This window comes from Equus caballus, chromosome 16 (genome assembly GCF_041296265.1).
Source record: "Equus caballus isolate H_3958 breed thoroughbred chromosome 16, TB-T2T, whole genome shotgun sequence".
Lineage (NCBI taxonomy): Eukaryota > Metazoa > Chordata > Mammalia > Perissodactyla > Equidae > Equus > Equus caballus.
Genome location: NC_091699.1, coordinates 75,770,317 through 75,795,776, shown reverse-complemented (window position 1 = coordinate 75,795,776; position 25,460 = coordinate 75,770,317). Strand labels below are relative to the sequence as shown.

The 25,460-nt window shown below is 36.9% G+C and overlaps 1 protein-coding gene across 11 annotated transcripts in view; it reads right to left on the bottom strand.

Moving 5' to 3' along the window:
* The window catches only part of TBC1D5 (TBC1 domain family member 5), a 570,404-nt gene that overhangs the window by 242,380 nt on the left and 302,564 nt on the right, over nt 1-25,460 (bottom strand). For all 11 annotated transcript variants that reach the window (XM_070238099.1, XM_070238103.1, XM_023620885.2 and 8 more), the window contains 4 exons: nt 11,139-11,247; nt 9,585-9,674; nt 9,420-9,494; nt 8,228-8,295 (listed from right to left, as the gene is read on the bottom strand). In XM_070238099.1, the coding sequence (XP_070094200.1) occupies nt 8,228-8,295; nt 9,420-9,494; nt 9,585-9,674; nt 11,139-11,247 (342 nt within the window). The remainder of the gene's footprint in view (nt 1-8,227; nt 8,296-9,419; nt 9,495-9,584; nt 9,675-11,138; nt 11,248-25,460) is intronic.

Here is a 25,460-nt window from a genome sequence, read left to right as displayed (position 1 = left end):
TTAACTTTATGTAATCTTAATGAATTTAAATTTAAATAGTCACATGTGCCTGGTGACAACCAAACTGGACAGAATGCATCTATAGTTTCAAAAAGAAAATTTTAGCAATTATTAATGAATCCACAAAATATCAAAGGCTAAGATAAAAAAACTGAGAAGAAAAAGTTTGCTTAAATAGATCATGTCTAAAGCATGGCCCATATGTAAACTATAAATAAAAGGAAGCATTAAAATGAGAACATTAGATCTTTAAAGTTCTAACCATGTCATGGAGTTTCAAGTAGGAAAGATAGGCGGTATAACTGATGAACAAGCTGCCTGAAGTGGTAACTGCAATAACCCTAAAATAACCAGAAACATAACAGACCAAAAACTGAAGATGAGGACTAGCAGAACCAATAGGCAATGAGATAAACTTTTAAATATAGCCAAAGTTTCAATGATAAAAGTAAGTTAAAGACTTTTAATCATTTAATTCAGGAGAGAGGGAGAACATTTGAAGAAAAAAATGATAATATTTGGCAATATCTTACAAATATGTTAATTTGCAAATGATGTTACAGACACTATAAATATACTTTTAGAAAAGACCTTGACAGACCAAATAACAGACTTCTTTGGCATCTAATATGGGGATGATATTTTATTCTGAACTCAATATTTCCCATCATTTAAAATAATACTGAATTTCATTTAATGTTACAGTCTTTGAAGCATAGCAAAATTGGTTCAGAATGGACGATTCAAGTTCTGAATTAGAAATGCTGCAAATTGGAAGCTCCTTGATTTACCTTTAGATTATTAGTTTTTTCAGTAATAAAAATGAGAACAGTAACAACCTCATTAGGCTGAGATAAGGAACAATTAATTGAAATGAATACAAAACCCTTTGAGGCAAAAAAAGGTTAGTAGAATAAAAGAATATTAAAATTAGTTGAAAGAAGAGATAATATTTAATACAGTGACATATTCAGATCAAATAAATTCAATAATTATGGCAACAACACAGCTTATGAGATGAAATTATCTTGTTTAAACTCAGACTAGAAGGCTGATAGTATTTTTTTTTAAGTGTGCTTATGTCTCTGAAGACCAAAAACGTTAGAGACAGTTATTACTAAAATCAAACAACACTGATCATCAGTGATAAGATTTATAATCAATGAGCATTTATTAAGCATCAGCTTGATTCTGCTCAATGAGACAAAAAAAACATTAGGTTCCTGCCCTCCAGTGGCTTACCACGAGGTTTGAAAGATGAGACCTGGCTAACACTAGAGCTATTGCATATACTGTTTCTATTTTACCATCAGTTGTCTTGCATCGTAACTATTTCTTTGTGGCTGCTTTCTCTATTAGACCTTGAGCTTCTTAAGGGTCCACGTCATATTTATCTTGGCATCGCCAGTGCCTAGCATCCTGAGGAGACTAATATAAATGCACTGAATACACTGGCAGATTGAATACATTAGCAGATCTAAATAAATATAAGACCAAACAAAATTAAGTTATATTATCAAAAAGTTATTACAAAAATTCTACTAGAACAAAGAATAGGCACAAATTATTTCCAATTGTAAAGACTAGAAAACACTTCATGAACACTGTGGTGAAAAACTCAGGCCTTGAAGAATGAGTTGTCAGGAATCCAACAGGGAGCAGTGGCGGGAAGCAGCATTCCAGCAGGAGAGGCCGAGTAACGCAAAGCATGGAAAACAGAAAGTACGAAACCTATTCAGGGAATGATGCCAGAGCCCTGGTCTACAAGGGAATTGTGGAGGGATTTCATGTGGCAAGTTTCGCACAAGGAGCTTGGACATTGCTACTCCCTCCTGATTAACAAGGAAAAAGCTAAGCAGACTTAAAAATCAACAACTCTTCTTGGATCCATAAGAGAGGGGAGGACAAAGGGCAATCTGCTGCCCCCAAGACTGAAGAGACAGACAGGCAAGTACAGGGAGTCACAACTTAGAAGAGAAGAGACTCAAGCAAAACCACCAGCAGGAACCAGCGCCAGGGCAGGAAAACCTGAACTGTATTTGATGAATTGCTGGAAGCTCACTCAGTGTGGACAACTATGAGTTAAAAACTCCAGGGGGACCCAGTCATAGGGAGGCCCACACAGTACTGTGAGATTTACCTCCCATAGCTCAACCAGGTTTCCAGAACAAATAACAGAGAAAAATTCTCTCAGCTTCCAGCAGGTGGAGAGGAAAAGGAGTCATTCTGAACAGAGCACTCTCTTCTTCTTAACAAGGTCTGCCCTCAGGGAAAACTAGCTAATCCTCACCTAACCTGCTGCGGTACTAGACCCTAATTGACCTGGGGGAAGGGAAACACCCAACTCTAGCCCACTCTAGCTATCTTGACCCACTAAGGGGGGGGCGAGTGGGGGCAATGGAGAAATACTTGTGAAGTTCATGGTCAAGGAGCATAGGCTCACTAAAATACTGAGAGCAAATCATAGGACTAAAGAACACTTTCCTCCGCCCTCACCTTATTACCACATCACTAAAGCCCCATTTACAGCAGTTTCTTTTAGCTAGTACATCATTCTTGCTATCAAGAAAAAATTACAAGGCATATCAAAACCCAAAAAGCACAATTTGAACAGACAGAGCAAGCATCAGAACCAGACACAGCAGGGATGTTAGAATTATGAGATCAGGAATTTAAAACAACTATGATTAATATGCTAAGGGCTCTAACGGATAAAGTAGACAGCATGCAAGAATAGATGGACAATGTAAGCAGAGAGATGAAAGTTCTAAGAGAAAAACAAAAAAGAAATGCTGGAAAGAAAAAATACTGTAACAGAAGTGAAGAATACCTTTGATGGGCTTATTAGTAGACTGGACATGGCTGAAGGAAAGAATCTCTGAACTAGAGGAAATAGTATAGAATCTCTGAAAAGTGAAAAGCAAAGAGAACAAAGACTGAAAAAAAAGCACAGAATATCTAAGGACTGTGGGACAACTACTAAAGGTATAATATACATATAATAGGAATATCAGAAGGAGAAGAAAGAAATATTTGAAATACTAATGACTGAGAAATTCCCCAAATTAATGTCCAACACCAAACCACAGATCCAGGAAGTTCAGAGAACACCATGGAGGCTAAACGCCGAAAGAACTACACCTAGGCATACCATTTTCAAACTACAGAAAATCAAAGGTAAAGAAAAAATCCTTAAGGAGGGAAAAAACATCTTATCTATGGAGGAACGAAGATAAGAATTAAATCCAAGTTCTTCTTAGAAACCATGAAAGCAAGAAGAAAGTGGAGTGCAATATTTAAAGTGTTGCGAGAAAGAAAAACACCAACTTGGAATTCTGTATCCTTGGAAATTATCCTTCAAAAGTCAAGGAGAAATAAAGACTTTCTCAGACAAACAAAAATTGAGGGAATTTGTTGCCAGCAGACCTGCCTCACAAGAAATTATTTTAAAAGTTCTTTAAAGAAAAGGAAAATAACACAGGTCAGAAAATGATCTAAAGAAAGAGCATAAGAAGGAATAAGTGAAGGTAAAATAAAAACTTATTTTCCTTATACTTAATCGCTACAACAGTTAACAGTTTGTTCAAAATAATAATACCAACAGTGTATTCAACTATGTATGCTTCTGTGTGTGTATATATACATACATACATATATATATGCTTATGTATGCTTACATGTAAGTGAAATGAATGACAGAAATGATACAAGGGACAGAGGGAAGAATTAGGATTATTTTGTTATTATAAGGTACTCACACTGTAAAGTGGTATAGTGCTATTTGAAAGTGGATTTGAATTAGCTGAAATATATATAGCAAATTCTAGGGAAACTACTAAAAAAAGTAAAATGAAGTATAATCAACGTGTAAAGAAAGAGACAAAATGGAATACTATAAAATGCTGAATTAAAACTGCAAAAGGCAGAAAGGGTGGAAGACAAAAAATAGGAAAAAAGAACAAGAGTAACAAATAGAATACAGTAACAAATATGAGAGATATTAATCCAACTATATCAATAATCACTTTGAATGTCAATGGTCTAAATGCACCAACTGAGAGAGGCTGTCAGAGTGGATCAAAAAACAAGACCCAACTATATCTTGCTTACAAGAAACTCACTTTAAAGATGGAGAAAAATATACCCTGCCAACACTAATTAAAAGATTTTAAAAGGCATTACATAATGATAAAGAGGACAATTCTCCAAGGAGACATAAAAATCTTTAACATGTATGTGCCTCAGAACAGAGCATCAAACTGTGAGGCAAAAACTAATAAAACTGCAAAGAGAAATAAATGAATCCACTATTGTGGTTGGTAACTTCAACACTCTATCAGAAATGCACAGATCTGGCAAGCAGAAAATCAGTAAGGACATAGTTGAACTCAACATCACCATCAATCAATTGGATATAATGGACATCTATAGACTACTTCATCCCACAACGGTAAAGTGTACATTCTTCTCAAGCTCACACAAAACATTCACCAAGACAGGAGACATTCTGGACCATAAAACACACCTTAACAAATTGAACAGAACAGAAATCATAAAATGTCTGCTCTCAGACTACAGTGGAATTAAACCAGAACTCAGTAACAGAAACATAAATGGATATCCTAAAAGGGAACTGTGTGTGTGTTAGGGAGGCTGGGTAAGTCCATTCTTCAGCAGACCACAGAGTAACATAGAAAGTTTTAGATTAGGCAAGTAGCATGACTAGAAATGCGTTTTGAGAAAAACTGGCTGTAACACGTGGAATGGACTGAGAGAGAAAGGTAATAGATTAATAATAAAGGTAATAGATTAGGTAAGAGAACAATTAAACCAGTAACAGACTCTAGGTAGGAGGCAGAAAGGACCTGACACACAGCAGCACAAATGGAAAAGGACTGATTAATGTGAGAAAACTACATATAATGACCCCCTAATTTGTATTTAAAAATATAAAATGTCTATCTTCAACGTACCTACTCCTAACAACTTTATCACTACATCTTTATTCTACCACCCCCCACCCCCGACATGAGCTAACAACTGTTGCCAATCTTTTTTTTTTTTTTCTGCTTTATCTCCCCAAATCCCCCCGGTACATAGTTGTATATCTTAGTTACACATCCTTCTAGTTGTGTCATGTGGGACGCCACCTCAACGTGGCCTGACGAGCAGTGCCATGTCCACGCCCAGGATCCAAACCCGTGAAACCCTGGGCTGCCACAGCAGAGCGCACAGACTTAACCACTTGGCCGTGGGGCTGGCCCCCACATCTTTATTCTAAGTCACTAACATAACTTAGAAAACTGCAATAGGCTCCGAGCTAGCTGCTTTTCTAGCTTCCATTCTTACCTCAACCTTCACCCCATTGCACAGCAGCCAGAATTACCCTTCTATATATATCACACCCCTGGTCAATATCCTCGAATGGCTTCCACTGCAATTGGAATAAAACCTAAACTCCTTAGTATGGTCTAATGACCACCTGTCTGGCATTTGCCCTCCTCTCAGATTTCCCTACTTAAATCACTTGCCTCCAGCTATACCTGCTTTCCTTTTCTTCCTCTACATACTGAGTTCATTTTCACTGAGGGACCTTGCACCAGCTGTTCCCTCTGCCTGGAATGTTCTTCCCCTAGATCTGTACATGGCTGATTTTTAAAAATTTTTCACATCTCAGCTCAAATGCCACCTTCTCAGAGCCGCCTTTTCAGACCACTGTTCCTGAAGTAGCTATCCCTCCAGCTGTCCTATTACCCTGCTGTACTCTTCTTCACAGCGATTACCACTCTATGATTACCCTCTTTAGTTAGACATGCTTATTGTCTCACTCCACCCCTGACCCCTACACTAACATGTACATGCTGTGAGAGCAGGACCTTGTCTTATTCACCACTACGTTCCCCAAATGCAAAGAATAAGCCTGAAACATAGCAGACATTCACTAAATATAAATTTAAAAAACCAAACTTCCTATCACAGACGCTAGTGAACAAGTAGCAGTGTATAACATTCACGGAGTTGCACTTCTTCTCTTCTCCTATTGCATTATGAACTGCTTTACAGACTGGATTGAGAACCATGGATTTTAGATCATGTAGTGCCTTATAAACAGAAACGTATTACCTGAAGTAGTAAAATTATTCAAGCTATTCGGCTTTTATCATTAGGCAATTTGGTGACTTTAAAATAAGACTGACAATCTTACCTTACAAGCTAAGTTTCTTGCCACAAAATTTATATAGAGAAGGCAAGGAGACTTACTCTAAATGTGGAGAAAGCCATGGGCAAGCCTTCTAGGGAAGAACATATGTAACCTCCCCCAGCTACACTGTCAACTAGAGAGCCTCCTAGACACTTTACCTGAATCTCAAGTTTGCCAATTTAATTAAAATACACTAGTGGAGACAAATTATAAGAAAAAATTAGCCAAATGTGTGTGTTATACATCCACATATACATTTTTATAAGAAAAATACACAGAAAATATAAAACCAAATAGTTAAAAGAATACGTCTTTCAAGAAACAACACTTCCTTAAGCAGCCATACAAAAATGTTCGAGCTAAGTAACCAAATAACAAACAGGCTCTCAACGCCACTGTCTGTTTGGTCTGGCTATCCAAGTTTATTTTCTTCTTCCCTTGTTTGCTATTTCTGTTAACCAGTCGGGCCTATATGGCCTCTGAGCATGTGACTCTGCCTAGCGCCAGGATGCGTCCATTTCCATTTGATGACAGTAGAGAGATGGATTCTAATCCTTCTTATTAGCCACTTCAAGCTGAAGTTGTCAAGTTTTCTAAGATAACTGCCTAGCATTTTTTAGAAAGAGATGCCTTTACTAGCTGGTTAGCAATATATGCTGTGCATTTTGTTTTTATGAGGCCTGTTTCACTGCCACTGATTACTTACTTACTTAAATGATTGACAAGGAAATTCATTTCTTTTTTTATTCAATAATTATTTATTGAGTACCTCCTGTGCACCAATACAATGGTATTCTACTTTCTGAAACTATATCCTAGAGGGATCAAGCACTACCACCCAACACCTCTGAGAGTAGCTTGCCTATAATAACTCATTACCCCTGGGTTAACTGGCTAACTCAAGCTCATCAAAATGATCCCATACCTCGCACCCCTACAACCTGCTACCTTTACGACGTATCTACGGTTTTGTTGTACTCTGAATCCATGATTCCTATTACGTATTTTCATTTTAACATAGAAAATTTCATTTCTTAAATGTATAGTACAACCTTAATAGCAGTCTATGTCATCTGATTATTCTGGTTTTGGGACCTGGAAAGAGATGAATGTGACAGAGCCAGGGGCTTTGGCATTGCAATAGATCTAGAAGGAGCTGAACTAGAAGTGGGGCAGAGGGACTTGGAAGAAGGCACTAGAGATACCCATGACTCTGCATATGCCTGGCTCATCCTAGATCCTAATGATTAAATTAACTTTACTCACATTTACATGATGGTTTACAGTCTAAAACGTACTTATCTAATTTACTACTATTATAACATACACCCATTAATCTACAACAATCCTGTGGGGTAGTTACTATTATCCCCATTTTACAGAAAAAGACTGAGGGGGAAAGATGTGCACTGAGAGCAGTTTGCCCAAGCTTATAACTTCTGTTGCTAGAACTTACCCTAAAATCTTCCTACACAAATTCCAAGTGCATCTCACCACATGACCCAGAAAGACGAGGTCCAGTAAATAAAAGTCGCGGATATTAACTATATGATAAATAAGAAACTACTCTTTCACAGGGTAAATACTGAGTAGGTTAAGAGAAGAGGTTGTCTGCAAACATGAATGGCTTCAAGAGGAAAAGAAACAAGGAGGATAAAAATAACAGTCACTTAAAAAGTGATTTGATTAGAAAGGTATTCAAAGCAAGAGATAAATTTTTCTAGTAATACCAATATTATGACTACATAATACAACCTTAATCAGAAGCACAACTTCAAATAATTGTTGGAAATTGAAAAACTGATAAAATACTATTTTATTTTGAAAAAGGGAACACAGAAATCTATAGTTTAAGAATAGGAAATAATCATTATTATCAAAATCTGGCCAAAATCACTGTTATTAACACAAGTAGAATAACGCATTCGATCAAGGCTCCTCTACGGATTTTGTATTTTGCTAAAATTACAAAGAGGTAACACCAATATGAATTATTGAAAGTAACTTGTAAATACTTCTACATACGTTCTTTTGACATCTTGTTCAATCATTGATCGAAGTTCTTTATCCTGGAAGAATTTGTTCCAAAGACTCTGAAATAAGGAGAACAATCTATTTAAAATAATCTCACACCTTTGCTTGGCTTTTATGATCTCAATTTAATGATTTAAATTATTAAATTTATCCTACTCTTTGAGTTATTTCACATTGTAGATAGGAAACCCAAAATTGGAATAATTTTTATTAAAATCTACTTTAATCTTGGAACCACATCCTCATTCTAACATCAACTTTTCCAGTGAAATTATTGTATATATTTAAAATTTTTATATTACCTACCTAAAGTGAATGATACTTTTACTACTATATACCAGCTACCACCCATACAACAACAACAAAGTCTACTTGGATCACAGAAGGGCCACAGGCCAACTGGTCCCAAGTTGAACCTGACCTGACTTCCCGAGGCTCTAAGAAAGACATCTAACGTTTTCTACAAAGATGGTTTTATAATCAAATAGATTTTTATGTAGTTTTTAAAATGTAAATTTAAGCAAAGTTTAAAAACTTTCTTAACATTTTATGCTGTTATATCATAGACTATATTATAATAATTGTAGGTATCAGGAAAAGAAATGCTAATATTATATATTAACTAGAAAAAAAATTTCTATTAGCAGGGAAACAGAAATTAGAACAGCAACTGAAGAAGTTATCCAATATGTCTAAAGTAGTAATTATACCTAGTCTCCCCTGGAATATGAGTGGAAACAGGCCTGATCTTGCTGATTTTTAAAAACTTCTTCATAGACTCATTACAAATAGTTACTTTTCTTCCTGGGAGTTAGTCCAACCAAGTGAATTCTTCTCTATTTTTATCATCAAGGGAGACTTTCCTCAGCCTCCCCTCTCCCACTGCAACCTTGATAAAATAGTTCTACCCTCATCTTTATGCTCTATTTTACCCTTAGTTCTTATAGACCCTAGGACTCCTCCTCTGGGGTACCGTCCCACAGACACAGATCATAAATTTCCTGCAACACACTATGTATATAGCATGGAATAATTCCCACCAAGTTTTAGGTGATACAGTATCTGGGGTTAAACAAAATAGTTGGTATAAAATACCATTACTTTCATGGTGATTGATAACCAATCTCCTAAGTATATTCTTATGGGAAAAAGAGGTTGAGATATAAAGAAAGAAGAACTTTACCCCTTCATCTTGTGAAAGGGGATTATTGATCATCAAGTCTTGCTGGCCAACAACCTTCCTCGGGTTTGTGATGTGCTGGTAAAGAAAGAAAGAAAACATGCAGAGATCAGAGGCTACTGGACTTTAAAGCAAACATAAAAAAACATGAATTAAAGGGCAACTTACTATCTCTTTAATGTTGCTATACCATGCTCTTAATTCTTTAATTCTACTTATCCACTGGCTTTTATCTTGAGGAAGAACACAAAGAAATAGCTGTCAAGAAAAAAAATGGAAACTTTTGTAAAAATCATAAGTAAAATGTGAAACTATGCCAAACAGATCTCAAGAAAATTGAAAGAGATGTTCATATTCATGGTATTCCATATTCATATCATCATTCTAATTCTCAATAAATTATATTTGGGGATATTTAAGAAATATATATTTGGACAATTCAAAAAGTAAACAAATGCCAAAAAACAAGATCCCAAAAGCCACATCACAAAATGGAATCAACCTCCCTTCAGGATTTATATTAAAAATGAACAAGAAAAATTCATTGAGGTTCAAGCATAACTCCCATTTTACAGTCTTATATTAATGGGGGTGTTGGGAGTATTAATAGGCACAAGGTTCAATTAGTAATTTCAAGGTTTAAGATTTGTCTTAAAACAAGCTGGCAAAGGACAGACAAGAACAATCTGAGGACAAAGTCTGAGAAGTGAAATCATTCCTTTTACAGCAGAAAATGTAATTTACAACTGGCAATCAGCTTACGAAAATAACAAGCATTCTTAAAAAGACAAATTTGATTTAATTTAGTTTAATACAGCATTAAAATAAATCTTGATATATTTTTAGCAAACGAAGGATACTGAAAGTTAAACAACAAGGAATGGGGGTGGGGCCTAAACATTTGTAAACAAATAATCTAGCAGCAGGTCTCCTGCCTTTACTGCCTGCATCTAACAGAAGAAAAATGTATTTTAATTATTAAATCTAAATTATTAAATCTAAAACTGTCTAATACATCATGTGTTCCTTACTGTCTTTACTTGCACAGACTCCGTATGCTCAACTTATGCAGATAAACCCTAAAAAACTTTCAATAGAAGTCATTTTAGAAACGAGCCTAAACCTAAATTCATTCATTTTGAGAGAACAAAAAGGGACAGTATTTCCAAACAATTAAAAAGATAAAGGCAGATTATTATTACTAGATTTGGTAACCAATGGCCCTTTCTATTGGAAGGAGACTGACCTAATTTCCTTCTACTTTTCCTTCTTGCTGCCCTTCACTTTCTGTTTCTAGTAAAAGAAATATGAAAAACCTTTTCCCATCTGCTATTTATGAGGAAGAAAGGGAGGATGGCTAAATGACAGCACTTGATATAATAGGAACCTGAAAGCTAATCCCCCTTTGCTCCTGCTCAGCCTCAAGGATTTCTGAAAAAGCCTCTGGGGAATGTAAAGGTGTTGCTTTGGATTCTGCACCATCAAATGAGATGAAAAGACAGTTATTTCAAATGCCTCCTTTACCATCACCAGTTATTCAAGACTAAGGTGGTTCAACCTTATTAGTAAATGTCCTATGAAAGATAAACATGATGGCCAAAAAATTGAGAGTGAAGTCTCTTGGAAAATTCAGTGATCCCCTGCATGGGTAATCTTCCAGGGCATCAGGTAATGTGTTGATATACTGCAACCACAAACTGTAAATAAATATTTTCTTCTTACCTTCCAGCAAATGCTGCGGAACCTGCTGCTTCTCAGCTGCCCATTAATCCCCTTCTGCCTTATTGTTGCCAAGTAATTGTTGTTTACAAATAGTTCTTCCCATTCTTTCCTATATGCAAGAAACCAAAGCATGGGGATCCTTTTGTTAAAATTCTTCTGCTTGGAGAGGAGTGCTACAGGAAATTAATTTTAAATAAGTCTAAGAAATGCAACTTTTAAAACGTATATATTTAGTTGTGTACTGTTTCTGAACGCATGGCTGTCTTTTTGGACAGAGTTCTTCTGTAGATTTAATGAATATGTAGATCGCTATAATTATGCCAGCTACTGAAATTCATAATGTCTATGGAGGCTATTCCATTTCCTGTAAAATGCTGGTAGTACAGTTCAGTAAATAAACAAGAAAAAAATGATGAACATTAATATAAGTATATGACTCCTTTAGCCACTGACAAAGATGTACCTGCCCCAAAAATACACAACAAAAAAGTGTACTGTTTATATGGGCTTCTCACATGAAATATCTGTTTAAATGAACCCATTTCTCTTTAATGTCAGGCTGGTAGTTAAACATAATAGAACACTCCTTTCTTTAACTTTTAGTGCTATTTACTATTGAAATCTCTGCAACTTCTTTCTACATGATCAGTTTTAAAATTTTAACAGGTGCAGGCAAATTTGAAAAAAAAATCAAAAAATTAAAAAGCCTCACTGTAAAAACTGTTAAAGGCAAGCTTGAGTACCTTGCAGTACCTATGGCTGAGTAGATAAACAACTGAAATATGCCTCCCAGGCACGCAGACACCAGGGGCCTAACACCTGTGCCTCATTAATATACAAGTAAATCTGCTCTACTGGGAAACAATTGGAAATTAATTGTCCCAAACCATTTACTGAATGTGAATAAAGGAAGTAGACCTATATTCCCTGCATCTTGTATCAAGCTAAACATCAAGAATCATTTGTCAACAGTTGAGGCTACTGAGTACAGCTTTATGAAATTTTCTCTCAAATTTCATAATGCCACAATAAACTTATAATTTAAAATTAATTGTCAAAGTTGAAACCGTGGCAATCCCTTCAGAGAGACTTCCTTAAAAGAAAGCCTCTAAAAACCCTCCATCATATATATACAAGCAGTTGTCACTGGCCAGACTCTACTCATTTTGAGAAAGGACAGCCTTGTACACTATGCTATCTGAGAGCCAGTAACGTAAACAACTGCACACCTAAAGTTCAAAACCCTGACTGTGGGGCAAGCTACATCTTCTCCAGAGTTTTACAGAAGTGTTACCAAAACAATGTTACACTCCCTCCTGCCACGACTAAGAGAACTTCCAGCCTCAGCTCTGTAGCACTGACCCCAGATCATCCCGTCTTCCGCCAGCAGGGGCTTGTAGCTAAGTACGCCAAATGGGACACACACTCCAAGTACGGGAAGAAATACATTCCTACCACCACTCCGCGAAATTTCTTATTCTCACCACTCTGTTCATAAGAGAAAATATTTCATTTTTATTTTAATTTGTTTCATTACTGAAACTGAAAATTCTTAATGTTTTTGGGTCATTTTATTTCTTCTTTATTAAAACTTCCTTTCTTTTACTTTGCCTATTATAAGCAGTATAGGATAGTGGTTAACAGAATGGACACCAGAGCCATACTCTTGGGATCAAAAAAGACAGTCATGCATTCAGAAACAGTACACAATTTACCAGTTACTTACTAGCTGTGCAAGCATGGGCAACTTACATAACCTCCCTGTGCCTCTGTTTCCTCATCTATAAAATAGAATAACAATAATAACGATAGCAACTACTTAAAAGAAAGTTACTATGAGGATTAAAATAGATGACAAGCCCTCAGAAGGGTGCCCAGCATACTGTAACATTTTTAAAAACTTAATATTATTGTCAATAATTATAATATTCCTTTTATTTTAGTGTGCCTTTTTATTGTTCCAAGAGGAGTTTTTCATAATTAAAGACATCACACTTTTGTCTGACATATGTATGTATTTTTTAACTCAATTATCTTGATTTTCATCACTCTGAAGCTTTTTAATTTGCGTATAATTTAAACCTAACATTATTTTCTCTTGATGGTCTTTCCATTGTTTTCACTCTTAAGTAATTCTTAGCCACTCCAAGTTCAACGAGTTGATCACTGAAATATTGGGGTTTTTCAAATCGTTTTAGTCCATTTGTATTACTTAGAATGTTTTAAAAACATTATTCATTTCCCAACAATTTCAGATACATTATCCCCCTTTGCTCCTGCTCAGCCTCAAGGATTTCTGAAAAAGCCTCTGGGGAATGTAAAGGTGTTGCTTTGGATTCTGCACCATCAAATGAGATGAAAAGACAGTTATTTCAAACGCCTCCTTTACCATCACCAGTTATTCAAGACTAAGGTGGTTCAATCTTATTAGTAAATGTCCTATGAAAGATAAACATGATGGCCAAAAAATTGAGAGTGAAGTCTCTTGGAAAATTCAGTGATCCCCTGCATGGGTACCCACATGGGTAATTGTTCAAGTTTTGTTTTTATCCAGTTTTTAATAATACTCAAAGACAAGATCAGGAATGAGTATATAAGAACATTACAGGACTACATCTCAGAAAATTTAAGTATGTTAAAATAGCTTGTGGGCGGGGCTGGCCCCGTGGCCGAGTGGTTAAGTTCGCGCACTCCGCTGCAGGCGGCCCAGTGTTTCATTGGTTCGAATCCTGGGCGCGGACATGGCACTGCTCATCAGACCACGCTGAGGCAGCGTCCCACATGCCACAACTAGAAGAACCCACAGCGAATAATATACAACTATGTACCGGGGGGCTTTGGGGAGAAAAAGGAAATAATAAAATCTTTAAAAAAAAAAAAAAATAGCTTGTGGTCTGTAAACAGAAAGCACAGATTTCAAATACATTCTGAACCCAAAAGGAATCCAAATTTGTAGAGACCATGTAGTCCCATGGCCTGAAAACATCACTACATTCCAAATAAGAGAGGGAACTGTGAGGCAATGACTCCTCCAGACTCTTCCCAAATCAGCTCTATTCACAGGTACCAAGACATCGTGAAAGTAGACGCAGCTGGTGGCTAGATTCACTACCATCTTGTCAAGTCAAGCAGCCTTTTAAGGTCAAGTTACATACTACTTATGTAATGAAGGATAATTATTTGTTAGCTTAAATAAAACCCTGTGCCTTGATTACAGTGTTGGTAAAGAGAAAAGGAGACTGAGGTATGTGAAATGGAAACATTATCTCTGAAATTCACAATCATTTCAATTTATTCATCGGTGCTTACAGTTCTAATTAAAGGCATAACATCTCAAACTGATGACGAGTTCTAACAACACAGGAACATAAAGGCCACAAGACAATCTATTAATTGTCTTTCTTTTCTACGGAATTATGTTTCAATAATACAGAGTAAACATAATAAACGTTTATTTAGTGCCTACTATGTGCTCAGCACTCTGAGATATTAAAAAAAAGCATTAAGTTAAAGGAGTAAACAGATGGATATGTAAACCAATAATATGATTAAGGGCAAAGAAGTCTTACAGTAAAGAGGAGGTGGAAGTAGTTTTATAGCTAAAAATGAAAACTCAGTGTAGAGGGATCTTCAAAATGGTGGCATAGGCAGACTCTGAACTCATCTCCTCCCACGAACATAACCAGAATACAACTAATCTTGGAAAAATGACCCTGGATACGAAACTGAAAACTGGATAAAAAGAACACCCACACCAAGAGACAGTCCTGACTGAGAGGGAAGCGGCAGAAATTCCTTCTGGAGAGAAAAAAGCCACCATTGTGAGATTCAGAGCTTCACAGCCAGCCAGGAGCAACTCCAACATATGCAGCCTTCCCTGGAGGAGTGGGGTCCTTAGCGGGGGCATGTCACCACTATAGGCATCCTTCAGATTCAGCACAACATCATAATATCTAGCTTCACTGGCTAGGCTATTAACTACAATGGCGAATACCCCCAGAAAAGCTTTTGCCATAAGCAGAAAGACTCAGCTCTTAAAGGGCTCATGCACAAATTCACCTGATGGAGAGAGCAACCTAAAATCACCAGAAAGAAAGGTGCATAGTCCTTTGGTGAAGAGAGACTCACCTGGTAGGCTCAGGGTGCATCTCAGTAAGAGGTGAGACCTCTCTAGAGACTGAGACCTTGGTGGCAGCCATTGTTGTGACCTAGTACAGGTGTCTGGACACAGATGCTGGCAGACGCCATTGGAGTTCTTCCTTTGGACTGTTAGCCCAGGGGTCTGCCATACCCACTAGAGTGCAGATTTTTTTTTTTAGAAAGATTAGCCCAAGCTCACATCTGCCGCCAATCCTCCTCTTTTTGCTGAGGAAGACTGGTACTGAGCTAACATCCATGCCCACTGTCCTCTATTTTTTTATGTGGGATGCCTACCACAGTATGGCTTAACAATCAGTGCATAGGTCTGCACCTGGGATCCGAGCCAGTGAACCGCAGGCCATCAAAGTGGAAGGTGCACACTTAACTGCTGCGCCACCGGGCCCACCCCTAGAGTGCAGATTTAATCCAGCTCAGACAGGAAGGCAGCTCACCCTAGGGGCTGGCCCCATCCAACAAAAACCCTCAGGTTACTTGTGGCCTACCTAGAGGGTACCTCAATCCTCTGCAGACAGGCGAGTGTGTCTGTCTCTGTGGGGCAGGGTGTGAATAAGAGGAAGGGGAACTGTGCAGGGCATTGGTGGAGAGTGTCAGGGCCTTTGCAGTGTGGCAACTAGGTATGCTCCATGAGGTCAGGAAGTGTGCACAGGCCAGGACTGTGTTGAGGGTGGGTGTGGACCTGTGGGGGGTGGGGCTTATTGGGGCAGAAGACCTGTGCTTCACAAACAGCCACAAAGGGCATCAGCCCCACCTTCCAAGGCCTGAAATAACTGGGTGCTCCCATGTCCAGGGCCAGCCCCAAACAGCTGCAATCTGAAGAGAGCTGACAACAGCCTTGCAGGCCTGAGGCCTACAGGAATTCTAAGCCACTGAGCCTAGCAACCATGCACAATGGTTGCCTACTCATTTATCAGAAAAACTGAAACAGGAGTGTGCTATTAGACCTTGCTGCCAACTGTGCTGGGGTTCCCCAAACCCAATTTGCAAACAGCCAGCCAGGGAGGGAAAGCTTAGATTCCCTGGGTACCTGCAGTAAAAGAAACCCTGCCACAGCAGAAGGACACACATAGCCCACACAGGGGTCACTTCTTGAACATTTGGACTGGTGACAAGAGGGAAGCACACTGCTGGGCCTCAAAAGGTGTCTCTTATATAAGGCCACTTCTCCAATCCAGGAGACGTAGCTGACTCACCTAATGCATAGATGTAAGCACAGAGAAAGAGGCAAAATGAGGAGGCAAAGGAATATGTTCCAAGCAAGAGAACAGGACAAAACCCCAGAAAAAGAACTATATGAACCGGAAACAAGCAATCTATCTGACAAAGAGTTCAAACAAAAAGTCATAAGGATTCTCACTGATATTGGGAGAAGACTGGTAGAACACAGTGAGAATGTCAACAAAGAATTGGAAAATATAAAAAAGAACCAATCAGAAATGAAGAATACAATACTGGAAATGAAAAATTCACTATAGGAGCTCAATACCAGAGTAGATGATAAAGAAAAACAAATCAGCAAGCTGCACGAAAGACTAGAGGAAACTACGCAAGCTGAACAGATGAAAGAAAAAATAATTAAAAAGAATGAGAACAGCCTAAAGGAACACTGGGACAATGCCAAGCACACTAACATTCATAGGATAGGTGTCCCAGAAGGAGAAGAAAGACACAAAGAGGCAGAGAATCTACTTGAAGGAATAATAGCTGAAAACTTTCCTAGCCTAAGGAAGGAAACAAACATTCAAATGCAAGAAACACAGAGAGTACCAAACAAGATAAACCCAAAGAGGCCCACACCAAGACACATTATAAGTAAGAGGTGAAGAATTAGAGATAAACAGACCATCTTAAAAGTGGGAAGAGAGAGGTAACAAAGGAACGCCAATAAGGTTATCAATGGACTTCTCAGCCAAAACCCTACAGGCTAGAAGCGAGTGGCATGACATATTTAAAGTGCTGAAAGGAAAGAACCTACAGCCAAGAATACTCTAATGGGCAAGGTTATCATTCAGAATGGAAGGAGAGATAGAGTTTCTCAGACAAGGAAAAATTAAAGGAGTTTATCATGAAGAAGTCAGTTCTACAAGAAATGCTGAAGGGACTTATTTAAGTGGGAAAGAGAAGACCACAACTAAGAATAAGAAAATGATCAAAAGCAGGCAATGAAATCACTGGTAAAGGCAAAAATACAGTAAAGGTAGCAGATGAATGATCTATTTAGATAACATGATGGTTAGAAGACAAAAGTACTAAAATTACCTATTTCAAGGATAAGAGGCTAATAGACAGACACACAAAATAAGAGATTAGATATGACTTCAAAAACATAAAATGTGGGGGCAGGGCCCATGGCTGAGTGGTTAAGTTCACACGCTCCACTTTGGTGGCCCAGGGTTTTGCCTGTTCAGATACTGGACATGGACATGGCACCACTCAACAGGTCATGCTGAGGCAGTGTCCCATATAGGACAATCAGAAGGCCCAACAACTAGAATATACAACTATGTACTGGGAGGCTCAGGGAGAAGAAAAGGAGGGGAAAAAAACCCCACTGGCAACATATGTCAGCTTAGGTGCCAATCTGTAAAAAAAAACAAAAAACAAAAAACATAACGTGTGGGAAGAGGGGAGTAAAAGACTAGAGCTTTTAGAAAGTTGTCAAACTAAAGAGACTATCAACTCAATATAAATTGCTATATATGTAGAATATTATATATCAGCTCATGGTAAGCACAAACCAGAAACCTATAATAAACAAACAAATAAGTAAGAGAAAGGAAATCAAACATCTCACTAAAGAAAGCCATTAACCACAAGGGAAGAGAGCAAGAGAAGAAGAAAGTAAGAGAGAACTACTAAAACACCCAGAAAAAAGTAACAAAATGTCAATAGATACACATTTATCAATAGCTACTTTAAATGTCAATGGACTAAAAGCTCCAATCAAAAGGCACAGAGTGGTCAACTGGATAAAAAAATAAGACCCATATATATATTCTGCATACAAGAGACACACTTGAGACCTAAAGACACTCACAAACTGAAAGTGAAGGGACAGAAAAAGATACTCCATGCAAAAGGCAGGGAAAAGAAAGCTGGGGTAGCAAAATTTAAATCACAAAAGTCAGAATTTAAAACAAAAACTGTAACAAGCAACAAAGAAGGGCACTACATAATGATAAAGGGAACAATCCAACAAGATGATATAACACTTGTAAACATCTATGCACCCAACATAGGAACACCTAAATATATAAAGCAATTATTAACAGACATAAAGGGGGAAATAGAGAGTAACACAATAATATTAAGTAATTTTAACACTACATTTACACCAATGGATAGATCAACTAAAGAGAAGATCAGCAAGGAAACATTGGCCCTAAATGACACATTAGACCAGATGGACTTACCAGATATATTAAGAACATTCGCTCCCCAAACTGCAGAATACAGATTCTTTTCAAAAGCACATGGAACATTCTCCATGATTGATCACATATTAGGCCCCAAAACAAGTCTCAATAAATTTAAGAAGACTGACATAATTCCAAGGATCATTTCTGAGCAGAAACGTATGAAACTAGAAATCAACTACAGGAAGAAAATCAGAAAAGCCACAAATATATGGAGATTAAAAAAATGCCACTGAATAGCATTTGGGTCAATGAAGAAATCAAAGGAGAAATCAAAAAATACCTGGAGACAAATGAAAATACAACATGCCAAAATCTACGGGATACAGCAAAAGCATCTCTAAGAGGGAAATTTATATCAATCCAGGCCTACATCAACAAACAAGAAACATCCCAAATAAACAATCTAACAGTGCACCTAAAGGATCTGGAAAAAGAAGAACAAACAAAGCCCCAAAGCAGAAGAAGGAAGGAAATAATAAAAATGAGAGCAGAAATAAATGAAATAGACATTAAAAAAAAATAGAAAAAAATCTATGAAACCAAGAGCTAGTTCTTTGTAAAGATAAAGAAAATTGACAAAACTTTAGCTAGACTCACCAAGAGAAAAAAAGAGAAGGCTCAAATAAACAAAATCAGAAATGAAAGAGGAGAAATTACAATGGACACCTCAGAAATACAAAAGATTATAAGAGAAAACTATGAAAAGCTATACACCAAAAACTTGGATAATCTAGAAGAAATAGATAAATTCTTAGAATCATCCAATCGTCCAAAACTGAATCAAGAAGAAGTAGAGAATCTGAATAGACCAATCATCAATAAGGAGATCGAAACACTAATCAAAAACCTACCACAAAATAAAAGTCCAGGACCACCCGGCCTCCCTGGGGAATTCTACCAAACATTCAAAGAAGACTTAATATCTATCCTTCTCAAATTCTTCCAAAAAATTGAAGAGGATGGGATGCTTCCTAATTCATTCTATGAAGCCAACATTATCCTGATACCAAAACCAGAAAAGGAGAATACAAAAAAAGAAAATTACAAGCCAGTATCACTGATGAACATGGACGCAAAATTGCTCAACAAAACACTAGTAAATCAAATACAACAATACATTAAAAAAATCATACACCATGATCAAGTGGGATTTATTCCAGGGGTGCAAGGGATGGTTCAACATCTGCAAATCTATCAACATGATACATCACATTAACAAAATGAAGAATAAAAATCACCTGATCATCTCAATAGATTCAGAGAAAACATTTGACAAGATATAGCATCCATTTATGATAAAATCTCTAAATAAAATGAGTACAGAAGGAAAATACCTCAGCACAATAAAGGCCATATATGACAAACCCACAGCAAACATCGTTCTCAATGGAGAAAAACTGAAAGCTATCCCTCTAAGAACAGGAAGCAGACAAAGATGCTCACGTTCACCACTATTATGTAACACAGTTTTGCAAGTCCTAGCCAGAGCAATCAGGCAAAAAAAAGAAATAAAAGGGATCCAAATTGGAAAGGAAGAAGTGAACCTGTCACTATTTGCAGATGACATGATTTTATATATAGAAACCTGAAAGAACCCACTAGAAAACTTTTAGACATAAATGAATACAGTCAAGTTGCAGGATACAAAATCAACATACAAAAATCAGTTGTGTTTCTATACACTAACAACGAAGCAGCAGAAAGAGAAATTAAGAATACAATCCCATTTACAACTGCAACAAAAAGAATAAAATACCTACGAATAAACTTAATCAAAGAGGTGAAAGATCTGTGTATGAAAAACTACAAAACTATTGAAAGAAACTGAAGAAGACAGAAAGAAATGGAAAGATATTACATGCTCTTGGATTGGAAAAAATAACATAGTTAAAATGTCCATACTTCCTAAAGCACTTTATAGATTCAACGCAATCCCTATCAAAGCTCCAACAACATTTTTCACAGAAATAGATCAAAGAATCCTAAAATTTAGATGGAACAACAAAAGACCCTGATTAGCCAAAGGAATCCTGAGAAAAAAGAACAAAGTTGGAGGTATCACACTCCTGGATTTCAAAATATACTACAAAGCTATAGTAATCAAAGCAGGATGGTACTGGCACAAAAACAGACACACAGATCAGTAGAACATAATTGAGAGCCTAGAAATAAACCCATACATATATGGACAATTATTTTCGACAATGGAGCCACAAACCTACAGCAGTGAAAGGAGAGTCTCTTCAATAAATGGTGCTGGAAAAACTGTACAGCCACATGCAAAAGAATGAAAGTAAACCATTATCTTACAGCATGCACAAAAACCAACTCAAAATGGATTAAAGACTTGAATGTGAGATCTGCAACCATTGAACTTCTACAAGAAAACATAGGCAGTATGGTCTTTGACATTGGTCTTAGCAGCATTTTTTCAAATACATGTCTGATCCAGCAAGGGAAACAGTAGAAAAAATAAACAAATGGGGCTTTACCAAACTAAAAAGCTTCTGTACAGCAAAGGAAACCACCAACAAAACGAAAGATAACCTAACAATTGAAAGAAGATATTTGCAAACCATATATCAAATAAGGGGTTAATATCCAAAATATATAAAGAACTCACACATCTCAACAACAACAAAAATAACAACCTAATAAAAACTGGGCAAAAGATCCAAACAGAGATTTCTCCAAGGAAGACATACAGATGGCCAACAGACATATGAAAAGATGTTCAACATCATTAACTATCAGGAAAATGCAAATCAAAACTACAATGGGATATCACCTCACTCCCATCAAGAGTGGCTATAATTAACAAAACAGGAAACAATAAGTGTTGGAAAGGATTTGGAGAGAAGGGAATCCTCAAACACTGCTGGTGGGAGTGCAAACTGGTGCAACCGCTAGGGAAAACAGTATGGAGTTTCCTCAGAAAATTAACAATAGATCTATCATATGATCCAGCTATTCCACTGCTGGGTATTTATCCAAAGAACTTGAAAACACAAATGCATAAAGATACACATACCCCTATGTTCATTGCAGCATTATTCACAATAGCCAAGCCTTGAACGCAACCTTGGTGCCCCTTAAGGGACGAATGGCTAAAGAAGATGTGGTATTTATACACAATGGAATACTACTCAGCCATAAAAAAGGATGAAATCTGGCCATTTGTGACAAGATGGATAGACCTTGAGGTATTACTCTAAGCGAAATAAGTCAGAGGGAGAAAGCCAAATACCTTATGTTCTCACTCATAAGTAGAAGATAAAACCAATGACAAATGCACACATAGCAACAGACTGGACTGGACTGGATTGGTTAGCAGAGGGGAAGGGGGAAGGGAGGAGGGTGAAAGGGGTGATTAGGAACATGTGTGTGGTGATGGACTGTAATTAGTCTTTGGGTGGTGAACACAATGTAATCTACACAGAATTTGAAATATTTTACAATATACACCTGAAATTTATATAATGTTATAAACCAATGTTGCTGAAATTAAAAAAAAAAAAAAACTTGGTGTAGAAAATAACAAATAGTAGAACCAGAGGCACTGAAATGCTACTCTAGGAACTCAGTTGTCAGAGGTTAAACAGTCCAAAGAGAACAAAATGTTGAAACGCTTAGCCCTCGGAGGGGAGCTGGACCCAAATAAAAGTTTTTTACAATCACAATATAAATGGTGGACTACTCCTGAACTCAGGCAAAGACATGAGAAAAGCATAGTAAGTACTGAGGAGTCAGTGGTCGAATTTTTCAGTTTAGTTAACAAAAATAAAGCAAAGCTACTTGCTAAACTGTCTCACATAAAAAAAAATATTTAGTGTGCCTATAATAGCAAAAATCTGGCAATGATGCTATTAAAATGTTAAAAACGTCCATTTATATTATAATATATAATATTTTAGGTAAATAACTTTTGCTTCTACAACAACCCTCCTAGAGTGTATATTTTTAACCTCTCTTTATGACTGAGGAAACTAAGGCTCAGAAACCTTAAATAAGTTGTCAAGAGAAAAAAGGAATGAGAATTAGGAAAAGCATCTTCTGGGACAACATGGAAGACACACTAAAGGGAAACACACTTCAGACATGAAAAGACAAAAATGGCCTCCAGCAACACGGAAGGTACGAAGGTGACCTTATATTTTCTTTCTCAAGATTTTTAGTTTTTGAACATCAAGTCCAAGGGTGTAGAGATGAGTTTTCACCAGTTGGACTGAGATGGTAAGGCAACAGCTGCTGTGAGTTGTTAAGAATAACTTGGGACATGTAGGTGCATAATGTCTCACATGGAACAGATCAGAGACCTGGGCCTTAAGGACTCTCTTGACAAAACACTAGTGCCATCTGGTGGCAACTACTCTGCCTTGCAGGCACTGGGTCCCTGAAAACATAACCAGCATCTAAGCAGGGAGAGGCAGGGAGGGGCCAGTTTCATTTCTCCTGCCAATGTTAATGGTTTGTAGTGGCTGTCTTGGGAAGTATTATGTTGAGAAGGATTCTGAGCCTACCTCTGTGCTCCTCAGAGAAGAACACTGATTGATTAAAAATGTTGGCCACGAGCGTTGCAATCATTTCTAAGAAAATGAAATCAACTTTTGCAGCAGCAGTTGATGCCTTCCCTCTATGAAGATCTATTTAGGTAGTTAAGCCTTCTGCAATGGCTTTTTTTTTCTTTTTTTCACATGGAAATCAACTGGAATATGCAGTGAATAAATACAGCTGATGATCATAGGAGATATCTATTTCTAATTACAGATTTTAATGTAGTATTTTCCCAAGATATGCACATAAAATTAGTATGAAACTGGTCACTACCTTCTAAATTTAATTGTTTAAGTACTTTTATAACCTAAATAATGCACAAAAGACTTAATTATGTGGCAATTCTGGAGTAGATAAGTTCTGAATGATTGTCCCAAATGGTGATACACCAGAGAAAACATCATTTTTATATTGTATATTTTGTATAACGGTTTCTACTCCATTTTCAGGCATTATCTGGACAGTGAATAATGTCTCTATACGGCTAACTTAAGAAACCCAAACAACTACAACAATTGAAAAGAATTCAAAGACTACATACAGTCTAACACTGAGGATTTCCAAAACTTGGTTAAGAGGAGGTACTTTGGTTTTTACTAATTAATGAAACCACTGAGTGGAGCAAAGAAGGGATTATCACAAGGGGAAGTGCAAAAAGTCATAAAGGGAGGGAGGAGACACATTTCTGGCTGTCAGGGAGGTGTGGTAAGGAGGTAGTATGGTAAAGGAGCTCTCAGAGATGACCCTGTAGTTCACAGGTCAGCCAGTCAACGATGATCATCTCACTTTTGAGATTTGACCAGAGTAATAGTAGAACTAAAAGGTCAGGGCAAAGTGAAGGTGCTCTTTAAGCAGGATAAGAGCAGAGTTAGATGGGTAGAATATCTGAAGATGAGGCAGCACAAGAAAACTGAGCCTGATGCAAAAAGGTTTATATAATTTTATAATTCTAAAGTACATGCCAATATTTGAAAAAATTGCCATATTAATTGATATTTGTTTTTATCAAATGCAAAGGGAAAATGACACAAGTTTTCAAATTTGTATAGAAATATATTACTGAAAGATTTCTATTAATGAAAGGACTGTATCATAATTCCAATATTCCACGTAAAAGACTTTTTACCTTTATATCATTTTAAAGGTATGATTTTACAGATAATATTCATATAGAACAAGGAACATCTAACTCAAAAATCAATGGAAATACGAGAAGCGTAAATTAGGTATGTCAGTATCAGACTGTAAAGTGTGGCACCAGATATGGGTAAGCTACAACATTAGGACTGCAGGTGCCAAGATCAACCAGATAAACACTGATGTTATCTATAATTACCTCATTTTTAGCTTAAATCACAGGTAATGAGGGAACTCAGAGACTCTAAAAGGCAATTAGAAACTGTACTGGCTTTTTTGCTTCCTGTATCAGGGATTTTTAAAAACTTACTTTTATTTAAAGCCTTTTTTCCTCCATAATGAAACATCAGGGCATATCACTTATACATATATAAAGAAATATAAAAACAGAATGCACAATTACTTACAAGCTTAAAATGGATTTTTTCCTATGTCTAGGTGAAATATGTTCTCATATGATGAGGCTCCATTGAAACAAGGGCAACAAATAGTTCACTGTGTAAAGGTTTGTTAACATTAATTTATGCTGACGTTTTGATTTGGGCTTGGATTTAATTTTGAACTGAGAAATCTTGAGCCTCCACCTCAGTAGCCACAAGGACACAAAGAACTGAGTTACCAACAGTTCTGGCCTGTCAAATATAATATTCTTTTTTAAAAACATGTATTATTTTCTTCAAAATATAGTATTTAAGAGTTTCTAAATTCAGGGTCATATTAAAGTAGGGAAACTCAACAAATACACTTTTAGAAAAGGAATCAACAAAAGTTGTATCACAAGGTCCTAAAAAATTAAGTACATAATAAAGGCCATATCTAATTAAAGGATCAGGATTTAGAAATTAGGTGAGAAAAGGATCCTGTACAGACGATCTCTATGAGGTTGTCTGAAATGAATATACTTTATATTCCACAGTTTACTGATATTTCTCCCATAATTAATAAGTAAGGGAAAATCCCCTTCTTGAGATACCTCCCTGCAGATCTTCTTCGTGTGCCCACTGCACGTCACTTACCTTTCTATATTTAGGATAACTAGCATGGACTTGATACC